This window comes from Eriocheir sinensis, chromosome 36 (assembly GCF_024679095.1).
Source record: "Eriocheir sinensis breed Jianghai 21 chromosome 36, ASM2467909v1, whole genome shotgun sequence".
In the NCBI taxonomy this organism is placed as follows: Eukaryota; Metazoa; Arthropoda; class Malacostraca; order Decapoda; family Varunidae; genus Eriocheir; species Eriocheir sinensis.
This window is the reverse complement of record NC_066544.1, coordinates 11645005-11663522: the sequence shown is the minus strand read 5'-3', so window position 1 is coordinate 11663522 and position 18518 is coordinate 11645005. Positions and strand designations below refer to the sequence as shown.

Genomic DNA, 18518 nt, shown 5'->3' with positions numbered 1-18518 from the left:
CGTCTCTCTCTCTCTCTCTCTCTCTCTCTCTCTCTCTCTCTCTCTCTCTCTCTCTCTCTCTCTCTCTCTCTCTCTCTCCTTTTCATACCTAATCCCTCTTTAATATCCCATCCACCTCTTTCAACTTGCCTTCCTCCTCCTCCTCCTCCTCCTCCTCCTTCTTTTCTCTCTCCCCTTTATCGTTCCTCTTCCTTCTCCACGCATCATTTCTCTTCCTCATTCGTCCACATCTTGCTCTTCCTTTCTACGTTTCTCTCATTCATTCCATCTTCTTTCTCCTCCTCCTCTTCTTCTTTTTCTTCTTCTTTCACCCTCTCTTCTTTCTTTTCATCCTCTTTCTTCACACAATATTTTCACATCCTCCTCCTCCTTCTTCTTCTTCTTCTCCTCCTCTCTCTCATCCATTCCATCCTTTTCACTCACCCCTCTTATCCACTCTTCCACACAACATTTTCAACCACCACTGACCCTTCCCTTCCTTTCTTTCTTTCTTCCTTCCTTCCTTCCTTCCTTCCTTCCTTCCTCTCCTTTCACTTCCTTTCATTTCATCCTCGCTTCCAAACATTTTCAATCACCACTGACCCTTCCTTCCTTCCTTCCTTCCTTCCTTCCTTCCTTCCTTCATTCATTCATTCATTCCTTCATTCATTCCTTCATTCCTCTCCTTTCACTTTCTTTCAAATCATCCTCTCTCACACAACGTTTTCACATCCACCACCACTTCCCTCTCTCCCCCCCACCCCCCATCCTCCTCCTCCTCCTCCTCTTCCTACTCCTCCCCCAGGTGGTGCACGCGACGGAGAATGACGAGTGGACGCTGGAGATCAACCCGGTGGCCTTCAGGGACGCGGGGGTATACGAGTGTCAGGTGTCGAGCAGTCCCAAGATCTCCCTGCCTATCAGCCTCAGTGTGGAAGGTGAGTGATGGGGTGCTGGGGTGCAGGGAAGAGGGTGTAAGGGAGGAAGGATAAACAATGAGGGAAAGGGGAGGAGCGAAGGGGGAGAAGGGGAGGATAAAGAGTGGTTAGTAACGTGTTGGAAGGGAAGGGAAGGGAGGTTGGAAAGGGAAGGACAAGGGGAAAAAAAGGAAAGAAAGAAAAGGATAGAAAGGAAGAAAAAGTTGGAAAAGAAGATGTAAAAGGGAAGGGAAGGGGAGAAACGGGACGGAAAGAATGATAAAGAAAGGAAAAGAGAAGGCAGGATATATGGAAGGAAAAAGGAGCGGGAAGAGAACATGGTAAAGAAGGGAATAAGAGAAGGATAATGTGGATAGATAAATAGATGAAAAAAGGTGAGAAGAAAAAAAGAAAGGATGACACGAAAGGATAAAATGGATAAAGAAGGAGGGAAAGAGGAGGATACAAGGATAAAGAGAGGTACATAACGTGTTGGAAGGAGGAGAAACAGGAAGAGGAAGCGAGGAGGCGGGGCAGGAGGAGGAGGAGGAGGAGGAGGAGGAGGAGGAGGAGAAAGAATATGCTATCGAAAGAAACAACACCATAATCCAGCGAAAAATAGTAAGTAATAAAAATAGAGGAAAGAGGAAAACACTGAAAAAGAGAGAGAATGGAAGGAGGGAAAGAAGGGAGAGAGGGGGATAAGAGGAGGAAAGGTAGGAGGAGAAAAGGAGGAGAGAAGGAAGGAAAGAAGGAAAGGAGTAATGGGGAAGGAGAAAGGAAAGGGAGGAAGGAAGGAAAGGGAGAAGAAAAGGAGAGTGGAAGGGTGGGAGGATGGAAGGAGAAGGAGAAATGAAAGGGGAAGGATGGAGAAAAAGAGAAGGAAGAACAGAAAGAGGAAAGAAGAGGAGCAGAGAAAGATATGAAGAAAAAGGAAGGGAGAAAGGGGAAAGGAGAAGGATGGAGGATGGAAAGGGAAGGAAGAGGAGACAGAAGGAAGAGGAGGAAAGAAAAATAAGAGAAAGGAAAGGAGCAATAGGGAAGGAGGAGGATAAAAGGAAGAGAAGGGAAAGGAGAGAAGAAGAAACAGAAGGAAAAAGATGAAGGTAAGAATAGAGAATAGAGAAAATAGAGAAAAACAAAGGATGACACAAAAGGATAAGGTGGATAAAGAAGGAGGGAAAGAGGAGGAGCGAAGGATAAAGAGTGGTGGATAACGGCTTGGAAGGAGGAGAAACAGGAAGAGAAAAAGAGGAGGAGGAGGAGGAGGAGGAGGGGAGGAGGAGAAAGAATAAGCTATCGAAAGAAACAACACCATAATCCAGCGAAAAATAGAAAGTAATAAAAATAGAGGAAGGAGGAAAACACTGAAAAAGGGAGAGAATGGAAGGAGGGAAAGAAGGGAGAGAGGGAGATAAGAGGAGGAAGGGAAGGGTAGGAAGGAAGGAAGGGAGATAGAGGAGGAAGGAGTGATGGAGAAGGAGAAAGGGAAGGAAGGAAGGAGGGAAGGAAAGAGAGAAGAAAAGGAGACTGGAAAGGTGGGAGGATGGAAGGAGAAGGATAAATGAAAGGGGAAGGAGGGAGAGAAAGAGAAGGAAGAACAGAAAGAAAGAGGAGGAGGAGAGAAAGATATGAAGAAAAAGGAAGGGAGAAAGGGGATGGAAAGGGAAGGAAGAAGAGACAGATGGAAGAGAAGGAAATAAAGAAGAGAGGAGAAAGGAAAGGAGCAATAGGGAAGGAGGAGGATAAAAGGAAGAGAAGGGAAAGGAGGGAAGAAGAAACAGAAGGAAGGAGATGAACATAAGAAAGGAAGGAAGCAAGAGACAGAAGAAAAAAGATGAAGGAAAGAAAGGAAGGGAGTAAGAAGGTGAGAGAAGAGATGGGAAACAGAGAGCAAGTACGATGAGGGAGATGAAAGGGGATGAAAGGGAGAGTGAAGGGAGGGTCAGGAGGGAAGGGAGGAAGGGAAGGGAAGGTCTCAGGTGTCAAGGGATCCTACGGCCTACCTGCCCATCAGTGTCAAAGGGAAGGGATGAAGTGATGGGATGAAGGGGAAACTGAAGGGAAGGGAAGGGAATGGGACCCGATTAAATGAAGGTAAAGGGAATGGGAGAGATGGTGACTTAATATATCTCTCTTTATCTATCTATCTATCTATCTATCAATTAATCAATCAATCTATCTATCTGGACTAATAAAAAGGAAAGGAAGGGAAGGGAAGGGAAGTCAAGTAAATGAATGTAAAGGGAATGGGAGAGATGTTGACTTAATATCTCTCTCTCTATCTATCTATGTATATATCAATCAATCTATCTATCTGGACTAATAAAAAGGAAAGGAGAAAAAAAGAGGAAGGGAAAAAATGATGATATTGAAAGCGCGGAGTGAAAGTAGGAAAGGAAGATGAAAAGGAGAATGAAAAGGAAAACAAGAGAATAAAAGAAAAAAAATAAGCAATTAGAGGAATATTTAACTTAAGAGACACGAAAGGAGAGAAGAAACATGGCGACGGTAGGGAAGAGAGATAAAGGATGAAAGGGATGGAGGGAGATAGGAAGAAACACAAGACACAGCGAGAAAAAGAAAGAATACCAATGAGAAGAAAAGAAGGAAAAAAAGAAAAAGGAAAAAAGAAGACGATCGTGCAAGAGATGGAAGATGAAGAAGATGAAAAAAAGACAAGAAAATAAAAGAAAAAAAATGAAGTAGGTAGAGAAATGATTAGATTAAAGAGACAAATGGATAAACGAATGAAAAGGAAAAAAGGAACGGAAGGAAGGAAGGAGAGATAGAAAAGGAAAGGAGAGTGTAAACGTGGGAAGAGGGAGATGGAAAAGGAGAAAATGAAGGGAAGGAAGGAGGGAAGGAAGGGAGACAGAGAAGGAAAGGAGAGTGGAAAGGTGGGAGGAGGAAAGGAGACGAAGAAAAACGGAAGGAAGGGAGTGAAGAAAGAGAAGGAAGAGGAGGAAAAAAAACACGATAGGGAAGAGAGAAACAGGAATAAAAGGGGAGAGAGAGAGAGAGAGAGAGAGAGAGAGAGAGAGAGAGAGAGAGAGAGAGAGAGAGAGAGAGAGAGAGAGAGAGAGAGAGAGAGAGAGAGAGAGAGAGAGAGAGAGAGAGAGAGAGAGAGAGAGAGAGAGAGAGAGAGAGAAAAGAGACAGAGTAGCAATGAGAGAGGAAGTAAAAGGCAAAAAAAGAAGAAAAACAAAGCAAATGGAGAAAAAAAGAAGAAAAAAAGGACCATAACGACGATAGGGAAGAAGAAGAAGAAGAAGAAACAGGATGAAAGAGATGAAAAGAAAGAAAAAGAAACACAGACACCGAGAGAGAAAAAGAAAGAGAGAGCCAGAGTAGCACTGAGAGAAGAAGAAACAGATGAAAAAAAAAGTTACAAAAATGTGGACGCCGAGGCATGGGACGGAATATGAAAACAGAACGAGATGGAAGAGAGAATGGCGAAGGCGCAGGGGGACGAGCGGAGAATATGAAGGCACGAATATGTAGGAGGAGGAGGAGGAGGAAGGAGAATAAGGAGAGAAAGTAGGAATGGAAATGAAAAGCACATGAAGAATAAAAGCAGGAGGGAGAGAGAGAGAAGGAAGGGAAGAAAGAGAGATGAAGGAAGGGAAAAAAATGTTGAAGGCGAGGGTAGAGGAATAGAAAGGAAGAAGAAGGAAGAAGGAAAACAAGGAAGGAAGGAGGGAGGAGAGAAGAAAGATGAAGAAAAGGAAAAATAAGGAAAGCGTGGGTAGAGGAAAAGAAAGAAAGAGGAGGGAAGGAAGGGGGGTGAGAAACGAAGGGAAGAAAGAAGGAAAGGGAGGGAATGGAAGATAGGATGGGAGGGAAGGATAGAAGGCAGGGAAGAATGCAGGAAGGGAGGGAAGGAGGGAGAGAGGGTGAAGAACGAATGAAGGAAGGAAGAAGGAGAGGGAAAGAATGGAAGGCAGGAAGAGAGGAAGGGATAGAAGGGAGGGAAGAATGCAGGAAGGGAGGAAAGGAGGGAGAGAAGGTGAGAAACGAAGGAAAAAAAAGGAGAGGGAGGGAATGGAAGGTAAGAAGGGAGGGAGGGATAGAAGGGAGGGAAGAATGGAGGAAGGGAGGGAAAGAAGGAGAGAGAGTGAAGAACGAATGGAGGAAGAAAGAAAGAGAGGAAAACAATGAAAGATATGAAGGGAAGTAGAGATAAAAGGAAGAAAAGAAGAAAAGGGGAAAAGGAGGAAAGAAAAAGAACGATAGAGAAGATAAGGAGGAGAGGAAAAGAAAATGGAAGAAAGAAAAAAAACGAAAAGCAGGGAAAAAAGGAAGGTAGGAAAGGGAAAAGAAGATAGTAAATAAAGGAATAGGGGACGAAGGGGGTAAGTAGACAAGTAGATAAAAGGATGGGCAGAAAAAAAGGAAGGTATTGGAGGGAAGGAAAAAGAGAATAGGGAAGGAGAGGGGCACTGGAAAGAAGGGAAGGAAGCGAAGGAAAACCAGAAAAGAAAAAGAAAAGAAGAAAAAAAAGAAAGGCTTGCGCAGGAGACCAGAAACAAGAACAGGAAAAGGGAATAAGGAAGAGCAAAACGGGAAGAAGAATAAAGAATAAAAAAGGGGGGGAAGAGACAGGAAAAAAATGGAAGATGGAAGACGAAAAGGGGAGGAAAGGAGGTAGAGAGAACAGAGACGGTAAAAATGGAGGGGAACAGAATAAGAGGAGGAGGAGGAGGAGGAGGAGGAGAGAATAAAAAGGGACGCAGGAGAGGAGGGAAGCGTAAAAATGGATACAGTTAAAGGGAAGTAAGGAGAGAGAGAGAGAGAGAGAGAGAGAGAGAGAGAGAGAGAGAGAGAGAGAGAGAGAGAGAGAGAATAATAAAAGTATTTTGACACCACTCTCTCTCTCTCTCTCTCTCTCTCTCTCTCTCTCTCTCTCTCTCTCTCCCACACATAATGGAGAAGACTAACTGATGTAGTATTGGTCAGTGCAAACAATGGAGTGAGATGTGTGTGTGTGTGTGTGTGTGTGTGTGTGTGTGTGTGTGTGTGTGTGTGTGTGTGTGTGTGTGTGTTGGAAGGACACACACACACACACACGCACACACACAAGGGGGAGAGGTGTTGTTCTTGTCCACTACCTAAGTACCCTTTGTTCGTTCCACACGTTCTTATTAATACCTTATCGATCAGTGACACGAATTCGAGGTTCTCACTCTATTGCGATGTTGACTACTACTACTACTACTACTACTACTACTACTACTACTACTACTGTTACTACTACTACTACTACTGCTACTACTACAACTACTTCTAAATATATCTTGTGTTGAATGATCTAATGAGCCTCTTACATTACATAAATTTTCATGTATCTATCTATCTTTCTATCTATCTATTTTTCTGTTTGTCTATCTATTTATCTATCTCTATCTCTTTATCTATTTGCCTATCTATATTATTTTATCTATAACACCTTCGAGTTAATATATATTGTTTTGTTATGGTATTATATTTATTTTTGGTTTAGTTTCCCATAAATATCAAACCACTATCATTTCATAATTTCGCTTTGTGTGTTTCGTAAATTGATAACCGAGTGCGTTGGGAGCGAGGCGTAATAATAACTTCCACCAGTAACGTTTAATTTAAGTACATGCATAATATATTCTAATTTTTTGTATCGCGACCTACTCATTCATCAATATTTCGTTCCGCCATTAGCGTTGTATATATCGTTTCCATGTGTAACAGCGATGCTATAGACGTATTGTATTTTGTTGGGTGTGACGTGACTGCCGAATGAGTTTGGGGCACCGCTGTACAACTTCCATCAATAACATATCACACACACACACACACACACACACACACACACACACACGTAGGTATATATATATGTTGCGGGAACTCTCTCTCTCTCTCTCTCTCTCTCTCTCTCTCTCTCTTATTTAAATAGTTATCCCTCAGTAACGAATAGTTCCCATTTACAAAAACCATTTACATTTCTCTATTTACAACCTCCATTGCAATTTACAACCTTTACTTACAACCTTCTCTTACAACAACCTTAATTTACAACCTCCATTCACAATTCTTTATTTACAAACTCCATTCACAAACTTCATTTACTATTAGAAGGAAGGAAGTGAAAGACAGGATGAATGAAGAATGAAGTCAAGAAGTTAGTGATGATGAGTGAAGAGAAAGGAGAAAGGAGAGAGGGGGATAAGAGGAGGAGAGGTAGGAGGAGAGAAGGAGGAGGAGAAAAAGAAGGGAAGGAGGGAATGAAGGGAGATAGAGGAGGAAGGAGTAATGTAGAAGGAGAAAGGGAAAGACGGAAGAAGAGAAGGAATGTGGAAAGGTGGGAGGAGGGAAGGAGAAGGAGAAATGAAAGGGGAAGGAGGACAGGAAGAGAAGGAAGAACAGAAAGAAGGAGGAGGAGTTAAGAAAGAAGGAGGAAGGGAGGATGAGGAGGAGAGAAAGGGAAAGAGGAGAGAGATAAAAAGTTAAGGACATGGCGGATGAAGACAGGCATAAAGATTGAGATAAAGAAGTAAAGGAAATGTTGGATGAAGAGAAAGCTAAAGAAATGTTAAAGAATTGGTGGATGAAGAGAGACATAAAGACTGAGGTAAAGAAGTAGAGGAAATGTTGGATGAAGAGAAAGCTAAAAAAAGAGTTAAGGAAATGGTGGATGAAGAGAGACATAAAGATTGAGGTAAAGAAGTAGAGGAAATGGTGGATGAAGAAAAAGCTAAAAAAGTTAAGGAAATGGTGGATGAAGGTTAAGATAAAGATTGAGATAAAGAAGTAAAGGGAATGTCGGATGAGGATAAAGGTAAAAGAAGGTAGGGATGATGGATGAAGATAAAGATTGAGGTAAAGAAGTAGAGAAAAAGATGGATGAAGAGAAAGCTGAAAAAAAGATACGGAAATGGTGGGTGAAAATAAAGATAGAGAGAGGTAAAGAAGTAGAGAAAATGGTGGATGAAGAGAAAGATAAAAAAAAAAGGTAGGGATGACGGATGAAGATAAAGATTGAAGCAAGGAAGTAAGAGAAATGTTGGATGAAGAGAAAGATAAAAAAAAAGATACGAAAATGGTGGATGAAAATAGAGATAAAGACAGGTAACGAAGCAAAAATAAAATGATGGATGAAGAGAAAGGTAAAAAAGTTAGGGATGACAGATGAAGACAAAGATAAGCAAGTAAGAAAATGATGTTATTCTCTCCGCTGATTATCGCAAGAACCCCAAATGAAATGTTTCTTTTAATAATCTCCAACATCATCAAGTATGCATATAATTACGCTACGACCCTGACTCATTAGACCCGGATCACACATGAGTATTGCACGGCTTTCAAATACAACAATATATCTACGAATATAAATTTCACTGATAACCGGGTGGACCTCAAACCTAATATAATCTTCATCTCAAACAATATCAAGTACATGGACCTGGATTATGCACGTGATCCCGATTTAATAAAACAATAATAATACCCCTTTAGTAATGCGCAAGTCTGATGATGTCACAATGTCGCCAGATGATTATAACTATTTCTATTATTACTATTATTATTATTATTATGAGACGAAGCAGGTAGAGAGAGAGAGATGGAGACACTATAAGCTGCCTGCCCATCAGTCCCCGAACACCTGAGACGCAAAGAAAGAGAGAATGAAAGTGAAAGCGCCAAGAGAGAAGGAGAGAAAGAGGAGGATAGCACAGAGGGGATGATATAATTAGAGGGACAGCTGATAAATGGTGGAGAAAACGCCAAGTACCAAATCACTTCCATCTGTGCAGCCTTTTAGAGTAGAGTTTATTTAAAGGGAGGGATAAAAAGGAGGAAAGAAGGGAGGGAAGAGGAAGAAGGAAGGAAGGAAGAAACGGAAGGGTAGAAATTGAAGACTGAAAAGGAAGCAAAGAAAAAGGTTGAGAGAGGGGAAGAAAGAGGGAGAAAGAGGAGAGCATATGGAAGATTATAGAAGTGGGAGGAAGGATGGAAGGAAGGAAATAAGGGAAGGAAGAGGAAGAAAGAAGAAAGATGCGGTAGGGTAGAACTTGAAGACTGAGAAGGAAAACGGAAGGAAGGAAACAAAACGGACGAGAAAGGGAAAGAAAGAGGGAGAAAGAGGAGAGCATACGGTGGATTATAGAAGTGGAGGGAAGGATAGAAGGAAGGAAAGAAGAGAGGGAAGAGGAAGAAGGAACGAAGAAACGGTAGGGTAGGAATAGGAGACTGGAAAGGAAAACGGAAGGAAGGAAACAAAGAAAACGGGAAATAAAGAGGGAGAAAAAGGAGATTATAGAAGTGGAGGGAAGGATAGAAGGGAGGGAAGAAGGAAGGGAAGAGGAGGAAGGAAAAAACGGTAGGGTAGGAATAAAAGACAAAAAAAAACGTAGAAAACAAAAGAAAGAAGCCGAGAGAGAGAGGGTCAACGTACCTAACCATTCCCACCTCAAGCCTCTCATAAGTATAGTTTATCTAATGACACGTGACCCAGCTGATAAAATAAAGGTAATTTCCCTCAAGTCATACAAAAAGCCTCGTCATTTAGCAATAATTCCGCCACTCTACCCGCTGATTAATGACCGAAAGAGCGCCAAGTGCCGAATCATTCCCATCTGTACTCGTTTAGAAGTATATGTTGTTCAATCACTTTTGACCAAACTTATGAAAAAAAAAGAGGAGTGTATCAAGACATCTCTCCTCCCGAAATTGACCTCTCTTTTGGCCACTCATTACTTTGGTCTTTGTTGGAGCAGCGATTAGCGGGCTTTTTTTTTTACATCTTTTTTTGTTGCCCTTGAGTTGTTTCTTTAGCTGTAAAAAAAATTGAGTATCACCATTTTTTTCAGCTGATTAATTACCAAAAAGAGCGCCAAAGTGTACCTAATCCTTTCCATAACAAACCTCTTTTATGTATACTTTATTAGATGGTATTTGATCCTACTTGTGAATAAAAATAACGATAACAATCCAGTCTAAAGCATCCACTACGATATCACATCTAGCTGTAGCCCTTCAGAAACATATATAAATAGTTGACATACTGGCACGTAACTCAAATTATTCCAATACAAACTGAAGCTGAAATGATGTGAGGGATTAGTATTTTCGTAGTTTCATCAGTGCGTCTACAGTCGTGTCCATCTTCAGCCTTTTAGAAAACAAAATATAGTTAATCTACCGAAGCGTAACCCAACTTATTCCAATACCAAATGAGGCCGAAATGATACGCGCGTGATTAATATTTTCATCGTTTCATCAGTATGTCTAATGTCGTATCTATCTGTTCTATCTATCTCCAGCCTTTCAGAAAACAGAATATAGTTAATCTACCGAGGCGTAACCCAACTTATTCCAATACCAAATGAGGCCGAAATGATACGCGCGTTATTAATATTTTCATCGTTTCATCAGTATGTCTAATGTCGTATCTATCTGTTCTATCTCCAGCCTTTCAGAAAACAAAATATAGTTAATCTACCGAAGCGTAACCCAACTTATTCCAATACCAAATGAGGCCGAAATGATACGCGCGTGATTAATATTTTCATCGTTTCATCAGTGCGTCTAAAGCTTAATTATGTTCACGATTAATTTTGAGTGGCCGCCCTGACCTTCTCAATTATTCACGGCACACGAGGCGGCGGCGGCGGGCTGAGGCTCGTTAGTTATTCATTCCGGCTCACGATTCGTCCTTTTTTTGTGTGTGTGCAAGTCTGATGTCGCGGTAATTTGTTATACTAAAGGCACACCATGACATAATATACGCACAGAGTAGAAATTGAAGACTGAAAAGACAACACAAGGAAGGATATTAAGGGACGAAAGAGGGCAAGAAGGATGGAGAAGGAGGAGAGTATTTGGCATTTTATAGAAGTGAGAGGAAGGATAGAAGGAGAGGAAGAAGGGAGGGAAAAGGAGGGAGAAAGGAAGGAGTAGAGTAGAAATTGAAGACTGAAAAGACAACACAAGGATAGATATTAAGGGACGAAAGAGGGCAAGAAGGATGGAGAAGGAGGAGAGTATTTGGCATTTTATAGAAGTGAGAGGAAGGATAGAAGGAAAGGAAGAAGGGCGGGAAAAGAAGGGAGGAAGGAAGAAACAGTAGAGTAGAAATTGAAGACTGAAAAGACAACAAAAGCAAGAATATCAAGGGACGAAAGAGGGCAAGAAGGAAGGAGAGAGAGGAGAGTATTTGGCATTTTATAGAAGTGAGAGGAAGGATAGAAGGAAAGGAAGAAGGGAGGGAAAAGGAGGGAGAAAGGAAGAAACAGTAGAGTAGAAATTGAAGACTGGAAAGACAACACAAGGATGGATATTAAGGGACGAAAGAGGGCAAGAAGGATGGAGAAGGAGGAGAGTATTTGGCATTTTATAGAAGTAAGAGGAAGGATAGAAGGAAAGGAAGAAGGGCGGGAAAAGGATGGAGGAAGGAAGAAACAGTAGAGTAGAAATTGAAGACTGAAAAGACAACAAAAGCAAGGATTTTAAGGGACGAAAGAGGACGAGAAGGAAGGAGAAAGAGGAGGAGAGTATTTGGCAGAGAGAGTTTTTTATTGGATTCTCGAACACGAACCATGACCACCACTCTCTCATATCACCAGTACATCAACACCACCACCACCACCACAGAGACAAACACATTCCAAGCACTACCACAACCAATACTATCACCACCTCCACTATCACCACCACCAACAAAACATACCCAATACTACCACCATAACCACTACCATCACCACCACTCCCTCATATCACCAGTACATTAACACCACCACCACCACAACCACCACACAAACAAACACATTCCAAGCACCACCATAACCACTACCATCACCACCTCCACTACCACCACCACCAACAAAACATACCCAATACTACCATCATCACAACCACCATCACCACCACTCCATCAACACCACTACCAGCACACAAACAAACACATTCCAAGCACTACCATAACCAATACTATCACCACCTCCACTATCACCACCACCAACAAAACGTACCCAAATACCATCATCATCACCATCACCTTCATTATCATCATCATCACCACTACTTCGACCCTTGCCATCCATCCATCACATCGCACGCCCCCCCCCCCCCCCACACACACCCCATCACCATCACCACCACCACCCCTACCAATACCAGTTCGAGTCCAGCTAGCAATCTATCACCCACACGGCCATTCGTTGAGATCCCCGTGTCTTTCCTCCCAAAACTCGAACCCACGGCGATCTTTGCGATATTTAGGACCTCTGCCAAGACTGCTTAACCCCTGCTAGCCCTTCCCCCTACCCCCCTCCCCTCTCCCACCCTGTCCTCCCTACCCTCTCTGCTTTTGAGAGAAGGAAGGAGGGAGGGAGGAAAAGGGAGAGAGAAAGGGAAAGAAGAGAGAGGAAGTAAGAGAACGAGTTGCAGAGGTAGAGAAAAAGAGATATTGGAGAGGGAGAGGAAGGAGAGAGAGAGAGAGAGAGAGAGAGAGAGAGAGAGAGAGAGAGAGAGAGAGAGAGAGAGAGAGAGAGAGAATGGTGGGCGACGATCGGACAGCAGGAAAGAATAAAAGGGATAAAAGGATAAAGAAATAAAAGAACAAAAGAAAAATAGAGATAAGGGAAGGAAAAATAAAAAAGAAAGAAAATAAAAACAATAACGCAGATAAAGACAGGAACAGAGAAAGACTGACATATCAAAAACAACAATCAAAGAAAATATAAAAGGAAACAGCTGAAGCGGAAAACAAACACACACACACACACACACACACACACACACACACACACACACACACCGTGACAAGTGAACTGAAAGACAAACATCAAATTCAAAGAAAACACAATAAAAACGAATCCAAACACATAGTATGTATATTGTATTAGAAAATGGCTATTTGACACTGGATGCGACGTTAGCAGGGTCAGGATTAATACATGGAAATAGACAGACTGGCATCATGTATGTCTTACCTTAAAAAAATGGCTCTTTGACACTTGATGTGGCACTAACTAGGCGTGAATAATACGTGCATGGCTGAAATTTTATACATGTTGCCTTAAATAACGGCTCCTTGAATCTGGGTGCTGCGGTAACTATATAGGTAAGAGGTAAAGTTGGGGTCTACGCTATAGCTGCGCGTGGCCTCAGTGCTCACTGGGGAAACCTGCGGAAGGTAAACTGTGGTAAACTGTTAACTAAGGACGCCACTAAATGCTGTAATACTCAGGGCCGGAGACAAACCGGCATTGTGTGTGTACACTCTTAAAAGAAACATAACTCGAATATAAACCGGGGCCGCAATCACCGTGTTCATAAGTGGCATATTTGAATGGTTCACGGTCTCCCAACTTCTTCAATATATATTTTGATTTTGATTTTTTTTCAAAGAAATTGATAAGAGAAACAGCAACACATTATCACTACTCTGTTGTCATTTCCTTCAGTACAACAGCAGCAATTCTTGCAACTAATTCTTCTGTTACCACCGAAAGGGTCCACAACGAGTCACACCTACAAACTTTCCTTCTCCTAATCTTTTTAACAACCTTCGGTGGCGTCACAGCAGTTTCCCGTGAAGGTAGTTTTTCTTCTGTCTCTGTTACTACAGGTTCATTCGTTTCATTGGCGGGCAGAATCTCCTTTGTTATCTCTGTTCGTTCTGTTATCAGAGGTCCATCGCCATTTTCTGTAACATTCTTAGTCTCCACAGAAGTCTCCTTAATGGTTTCCTGTGAGGGTAGCTTTTCTTCTGTCTCTGTTACTACAGGTTCATTCGTTTTATTGGCGGGCAGAATCTCCTTTGTTATCTCTGTTCGTTCTGTTATCAGAGGTCCATCGCCATTTTCTGTAACATTCTTAGTTTCCACAGAAGTCTCCTTAATGGTTTCCTGTGAGGGTAGCTTTTCTTCTGTCTCTGTTACTACAGGTTCATTCGTTTTATTGGCGGGCAGAATCTCCTTTGTTATCTCTGTTCGTTCTGTTATCAGAGGTCCATCGCCATTTTCTGTAACATTCTTAGTCTCCACAGAAGTCTCCTTAATGGTTTCCTGTGAGGGTAGCTTTTCTTCTGTCTCTGTTACAACAGGTTCATTCGTTTTATTGGCGGGCAGAATCTCCTTTGTTATCTCTGTTCGTTCTGTTATCAGAGGTCCATCGCCATTTTCTGTAACATTCTTAGTTTCCACAGAAGTCTCCTTAATGGTTTCCTGTGAGGGTAGCTTTTCTTCTGCCTCTGTTACTACAGGTTCATTCGTTTTATTGCCGGGCAGAATCTCCTTTGTTATCTCTGTTCGTTCTGTTATCAGAGGTCCATCGCCATTTTCTGTAACATTCTTAGTCTCCACAGAAGTCTCCTTAATGGTTTCCTGTGAAGGTAGTTTTTCTTCTGTCTCTGTTACTACAACTTCATTCGTTTCATTGGCTGGCAGAATCTCCTTTGTTATCTCTGTTCGTTCTGTTATCAGAGGTCCATCGCCATTTTCTGTAACATTCTTAGTCTCCACAGAAGTCTCCTTAATGGTTTCCTGTGAGGGTAGCTTTTCTTCTGCCTCTGTTACTACAACTTCATTCGTTTCATTGCCGGGCAGAATCTCCTTTGTTATCTCTGTTCGTTCTGTTATCAGAGGTTCATCGCCATTTTCTGTAACATTCTTAGTTTCCACAGAAGTCTCCTTAATGGTTTCCTGTGAAGGTAGTTTTTCTTCTGTCTCTGTTACTACAACTTCATTCGTTTCATTGCCGGGCAGAATCTCCTTTGTTATCTCTGTTCGTTCTGTTATCAGAGGTTCATCGCCATTTTCTGTAACATTCTTAGTTTCCACAGAAGTCTCCTTAATGGTTTCCTGTGAAGGTAGTTTTTCTTCTGTCTCTGTTACTACAGGTTCATTCGTTTTATTGCCGGGCAGAATCTCCTTTGTTATCTCTGTTCGTTCTGTTATCAGAGGTCCATCGCCATTTTCTGTAACATTCTTAGTCTCCACAGAAGTCTCCTTAATGGTTTCCTGTGAAGGTAGTTTTTCTTCTGTCTCTGTTACTACAGGTTCATTCGTTTTATTGCCGGGCAGAATCTCCTTTGTTATCTCTGTTCGTTCTGTTATCAGAGGTCCATCGCCATTTTCTGTAACATTCTTAGTCTCCACAGAAGTCTCCTTAATGGTTTCCTGTGAAGGTAGTTTTTCTTCTGTCTCTATTACTACAGGTTCATTCGTTTTATTGGCGGGCAGAATCTCCTTTGTTATCTCTGTTCGTTCTGTTATCAGAGGTCCATCGCCATTTTCTGTAACATTCTTAGTCTCCACAGAAGTCTCCTTAATGGTTTCCTGTGAGGGTAGCTTTTCTTCTGTCTCTGTTACTACAGGTTCATTCGTTTTATTGGCGGGCAGAATCTCCTTTGTTATCTCTGTTCGTTCTGTTATCAGAGGTCCATCGCCATTTTCTGTAACATTCTTAGTCTCCACAGAAGTCTCCTTAATGGTTTCCTGTGAGGGTAGCTTTTCTTCTGTCTCTGTTACTACAGGTTCATTCGTTTTATTGGCGGGCAGAATCTCCTTTGTTATCTCTGTTCGTTCTACATTCAGAGGTCCATCGCCATTTGCTGTTCCGTTCCTCCCCTCCACAGAAATCTCCTTAATGGTTTCCTGTGGAGGTAGTTTTTCTTCTTTCTCTGTTACTACAGGTTCATTCGTTTTATTGCCGGGCAGAATCTCCTTTGTTATCTCTGTTCGTTCTGTTATCAGAGGTCCATCGCCATTTTCTGTAACATTCTTAGTCTCCACAGAAGTCTCCTTAATGGTTTCCTGTGAAGGTAGTTTTTCTTCTGTCACTATTACTACAGGTTCATTCGTTTTATTGCCGGGCAGAATCTCCTTTGTTATCTCTGTTCGTTCTGTTATCAGAGGTTCATCGCCATTTTCTGTTGCGTTCCTCCCCTCCACAGATGTCATCGGAATGCTTTCCTGTGAAGGTAGTCTTTCTTCTTTCTCTGTTACTAAAGTTTCATTCGTTTTATTGCCGGGCAGAATCTCCTTTGTTATCTCTGTTCGTTCTGTCATCAGAGGTTCATCGCTATTTTCTGTTGCGTTCCTCCCCTCCACAGATGTCATCGGAATGCTTTCCTGTGAAGGTAGTCTTTCTTCTTTCTCTGTTACTAAAGTTTCATTCGTTTTATTGCCGGGCAGAATCTCCTTTGTTATCTCTGTTCGTTCTTCTTTCAGAGGTCCATCGCTATTTTCTGTTGCGTTCCTCCCCTCCACAGATGTCATTATAATGCTTTCCTGTGAAGGTAGTCTTTCTTCTTTCTCTGTTACTAAAGTTTCATTCGTTTTATTGCCGGGCAGAATCTCCTTTGTTATCTCTGTTCGTTCTTCTTTCAGAGGTCCATCGCCATTTTCTGTAGGGTTCCTCCCCTCCACAGATGTCATCGGAATGCTTTCCTGTGAAGGTAGTCTTTCTTCTTTCTCTGTTATTAAAGTTTCATTCGTTTTATTGCCTGGCAGAATCTCCTTTGTTACCTCTGTTCGTTCTACTTTCAGAGATCCATTGCCCTTTTCTGTAAAATTCTTACTCTCCACAAATATCTCCTTCATGGTTTCCTGTGAAGGTAGTTTTTCTTCTTTCTCTGTAACGAGAACTTCATTCGTTTTATTGCCAGGCAGAATCTCCACTGTTTTTCCTGTTCGTTCTACTTTATGAGGTTCGTCGCTCTTTCCTGAGGCACTAAATACAGTTTCTGTTTTGTTTTTACTTTGGTCATCCGCCCCTACCTTCGGAAAAAGAAGAGTTGCGGTTTTATCGTCTTTCGGCTTTTCTTCAGTGGCATTGGTAAGAGGCTTTACGTCAGTTTCTGTAGTCTTTTCAACGACTGTCTTGTTTCCGGTTACATGCCCCATTTCATCTGTATTATTAAAGACTTTTCTTTCCTCGGTCTTGATGGTGTCATTAGTGTCACTTTCCATGCTCTTTAGATCAGGCAGATTGGGTAAATCGTTCAGGCCCCCCTCGTCAACTTTATGGTAAGGGTTCATAACGGCCTTCTCCGGGGTGCCGGAGGCCGCCTCGTCCATCGGGAGCTCCGTGGAGCTCGCTCGGCCGGCCAGCGGCAGGCTGCTGCCGCTCAAATTCCCCAGCAACAAGACGAGCGCGCACACTGCGAAGAGCGACATAATTGTTGATTGTGAGGTTATGAAATTAAAAAGAATTACGGTTTTGTAAAAACCGCTTTCGTCAGCTCAGGGATTGAAAACAGAATGGCCTCCGGAACGCCGACCGGCAGGGAGAAAAATCCTCTGGGGTCTTCCTCCCCCGTAAGATCTGTTTTGGTAGAACAGGGAGAGTCGAATGAAAAGAAAGCACACACACACACACACACACACACACACACACACACACACAAGACGGCAAGGAATTCTGATGTCAAGTCTGGTGTGTGTGTGTGTGTGTGTGTGTGTGTGTGTGTTTTAAGGAGGATGCGAAGCTCAGGGGTCCGTTACAAGGATGGTTAACGTCACTTCTCTTGGAACTTCCTCTTCCCTTCCTGCTTCATCATTGCATCTCTCTCTCTCTCTCTGTTTTTTTCTCCTTCCTTTCGCTCATTTACTTGCATTTCTTTGCCTTTTTCCTTCTCATAGTTGTGTTTTTATTCATCTTTCACCATTATCTCACTCGTCACACTTACTATATTATTTTTCCCTCTCCTCCAGTCCTACCTATGAAGAGTAATAAAGACAACGTATAGGAACAAACGACATAATTGCTCTTTCGCATAAGTACACTGGTAGAGGTTCTGTTCGTCCCAAACTACTTTTTTACCTGGAGTGTTTCAAAGTCCATTTCATAATTTGTGTTCTTCCAATTGTTGCGATTTGCTCTTTGTTTGGAAGCTTCGTGACATGGTCGGAAGGGGAAATGGAAAATCATCTGTATCTATCTATCTGTCTATCTATCTATAACCGGGGCATACGCTGCAGCTGCTCGCTGAAGTTAGGGTTAATTGAAGATCTGGGGTCGCTTCCCGCATCAGGAGGGTCACTACATTGTGCGTGGCGGGCAATGGTGACACGGGGCGCCTTATATAGATGTTCAGACCACTCAGACCCTATGGTCCAGACTACGTAACGTACTCAGTCCTTGAACCTAAATGAAACTTATAAATGGCCACCAAGACTCTGGATTTCTGCCTTAGCAAATATATTAAGATGGAGGAAGTGGCGATTGAGTTTGAAAACGAATCAATCTTGTTGCACTGCATCAATGAAGGTGAAGTTTGTTCCATTTCAGTATTACGACGTTGGTGAAGAAACAAAATGGTGCAGTTTGAGTTTGTTTACATTTAAATCTTGTGCCAGTATGTCTAGCTCGAGAGGTATCGCAATCATAAACAATTTGGATTTGTCCACCTTTGTAAAGTTATTAAGTATTTTGAAACATTCGATCAGTATCCCACTGGAGTGACGTTTCTCTAGCGATAGCATGCATAGAAATGAAAGCCTTTCATCGTATAAGGTTTGATGCGCAATGTAGAAATCATATCTGTTAACCTATGTGAAACGCTTACTACAGTCTATGTTTTTCGCATAGTGGGGAGACCAACACTGTACCGCATATGGTGAGGTCTGACTAAACTAT

The 18518-nt window shown here is 42.1% G+C and overlaps 2 protein-coding genes across 51 annotated transcripts in view; both read left to right on the top strand.

The window, feature by feature from the left end:
• The window catches only part of LOC127007800 (uncharacterized), a 62306-nt gene that overhangs the window by 23190 nt on the left and 20598 nt on the right, over nucleotides 1-18518 (top strand). The window contains exon 3 of the mRNA XM_050879167.1: nucleotides 785-917. Coding sequence (XP_050735124.1) covers nucleotides 785-917 — 133 coding nt within the window. The remainder of the gene's footprint in view (nucleotides 1-784; nucleotides 918-18518) is intronic.
• LOC127007799 (uncharacterized) lies at nucleotides 13258-17092 on the top strand. 50 transcript variants are annotated; one of them, XM_050879147.1, is made up of 6 exons: nucleotides 13258-13884; nucleotides 14044-14109; nucleotides 14269-14361; nucleotides 14521-14586; nucleotides 14905-15858; nucleotides 16018-17092. In XM_050879147.1, the coding sequence occupies exons 1-6, from the start codon at nucleotides 13617-13619 to the stop codon at nucleotides 16584-16586; spliced, it is 2016 nt and encodes a 671-aa protein (XP_050735104.1). In that variant the 5' UTR covers nucleotides 13258-13616; the 3' UTR covers nucleotides 16587-17092. The 50 variants fall into 50 exon arrangements, with proteins under 50 accessions (XP_050735104.1, XP_050735115.1, XP_050735114.1 ...); XM_050879158.1 differs by lacking the exon at nucleotides 14521-14586 and adding an exon at nucleotides 14746-14838 and having other exon boundaries at nucleotides 14044-14427; nucleotides 15316-15411; nucleotides 15730-15792; nucleotides 15952-17092; XM_050879157.1 differs by lacking the exon at nucleotides 14521-14586 and adding an exon at nucleotides 14746-14838 and having other exon boundaries at nucleotides 14044-14427; nucleotides 15157-15252; nucleotides 15730-15792; nucleotides 15952-17092.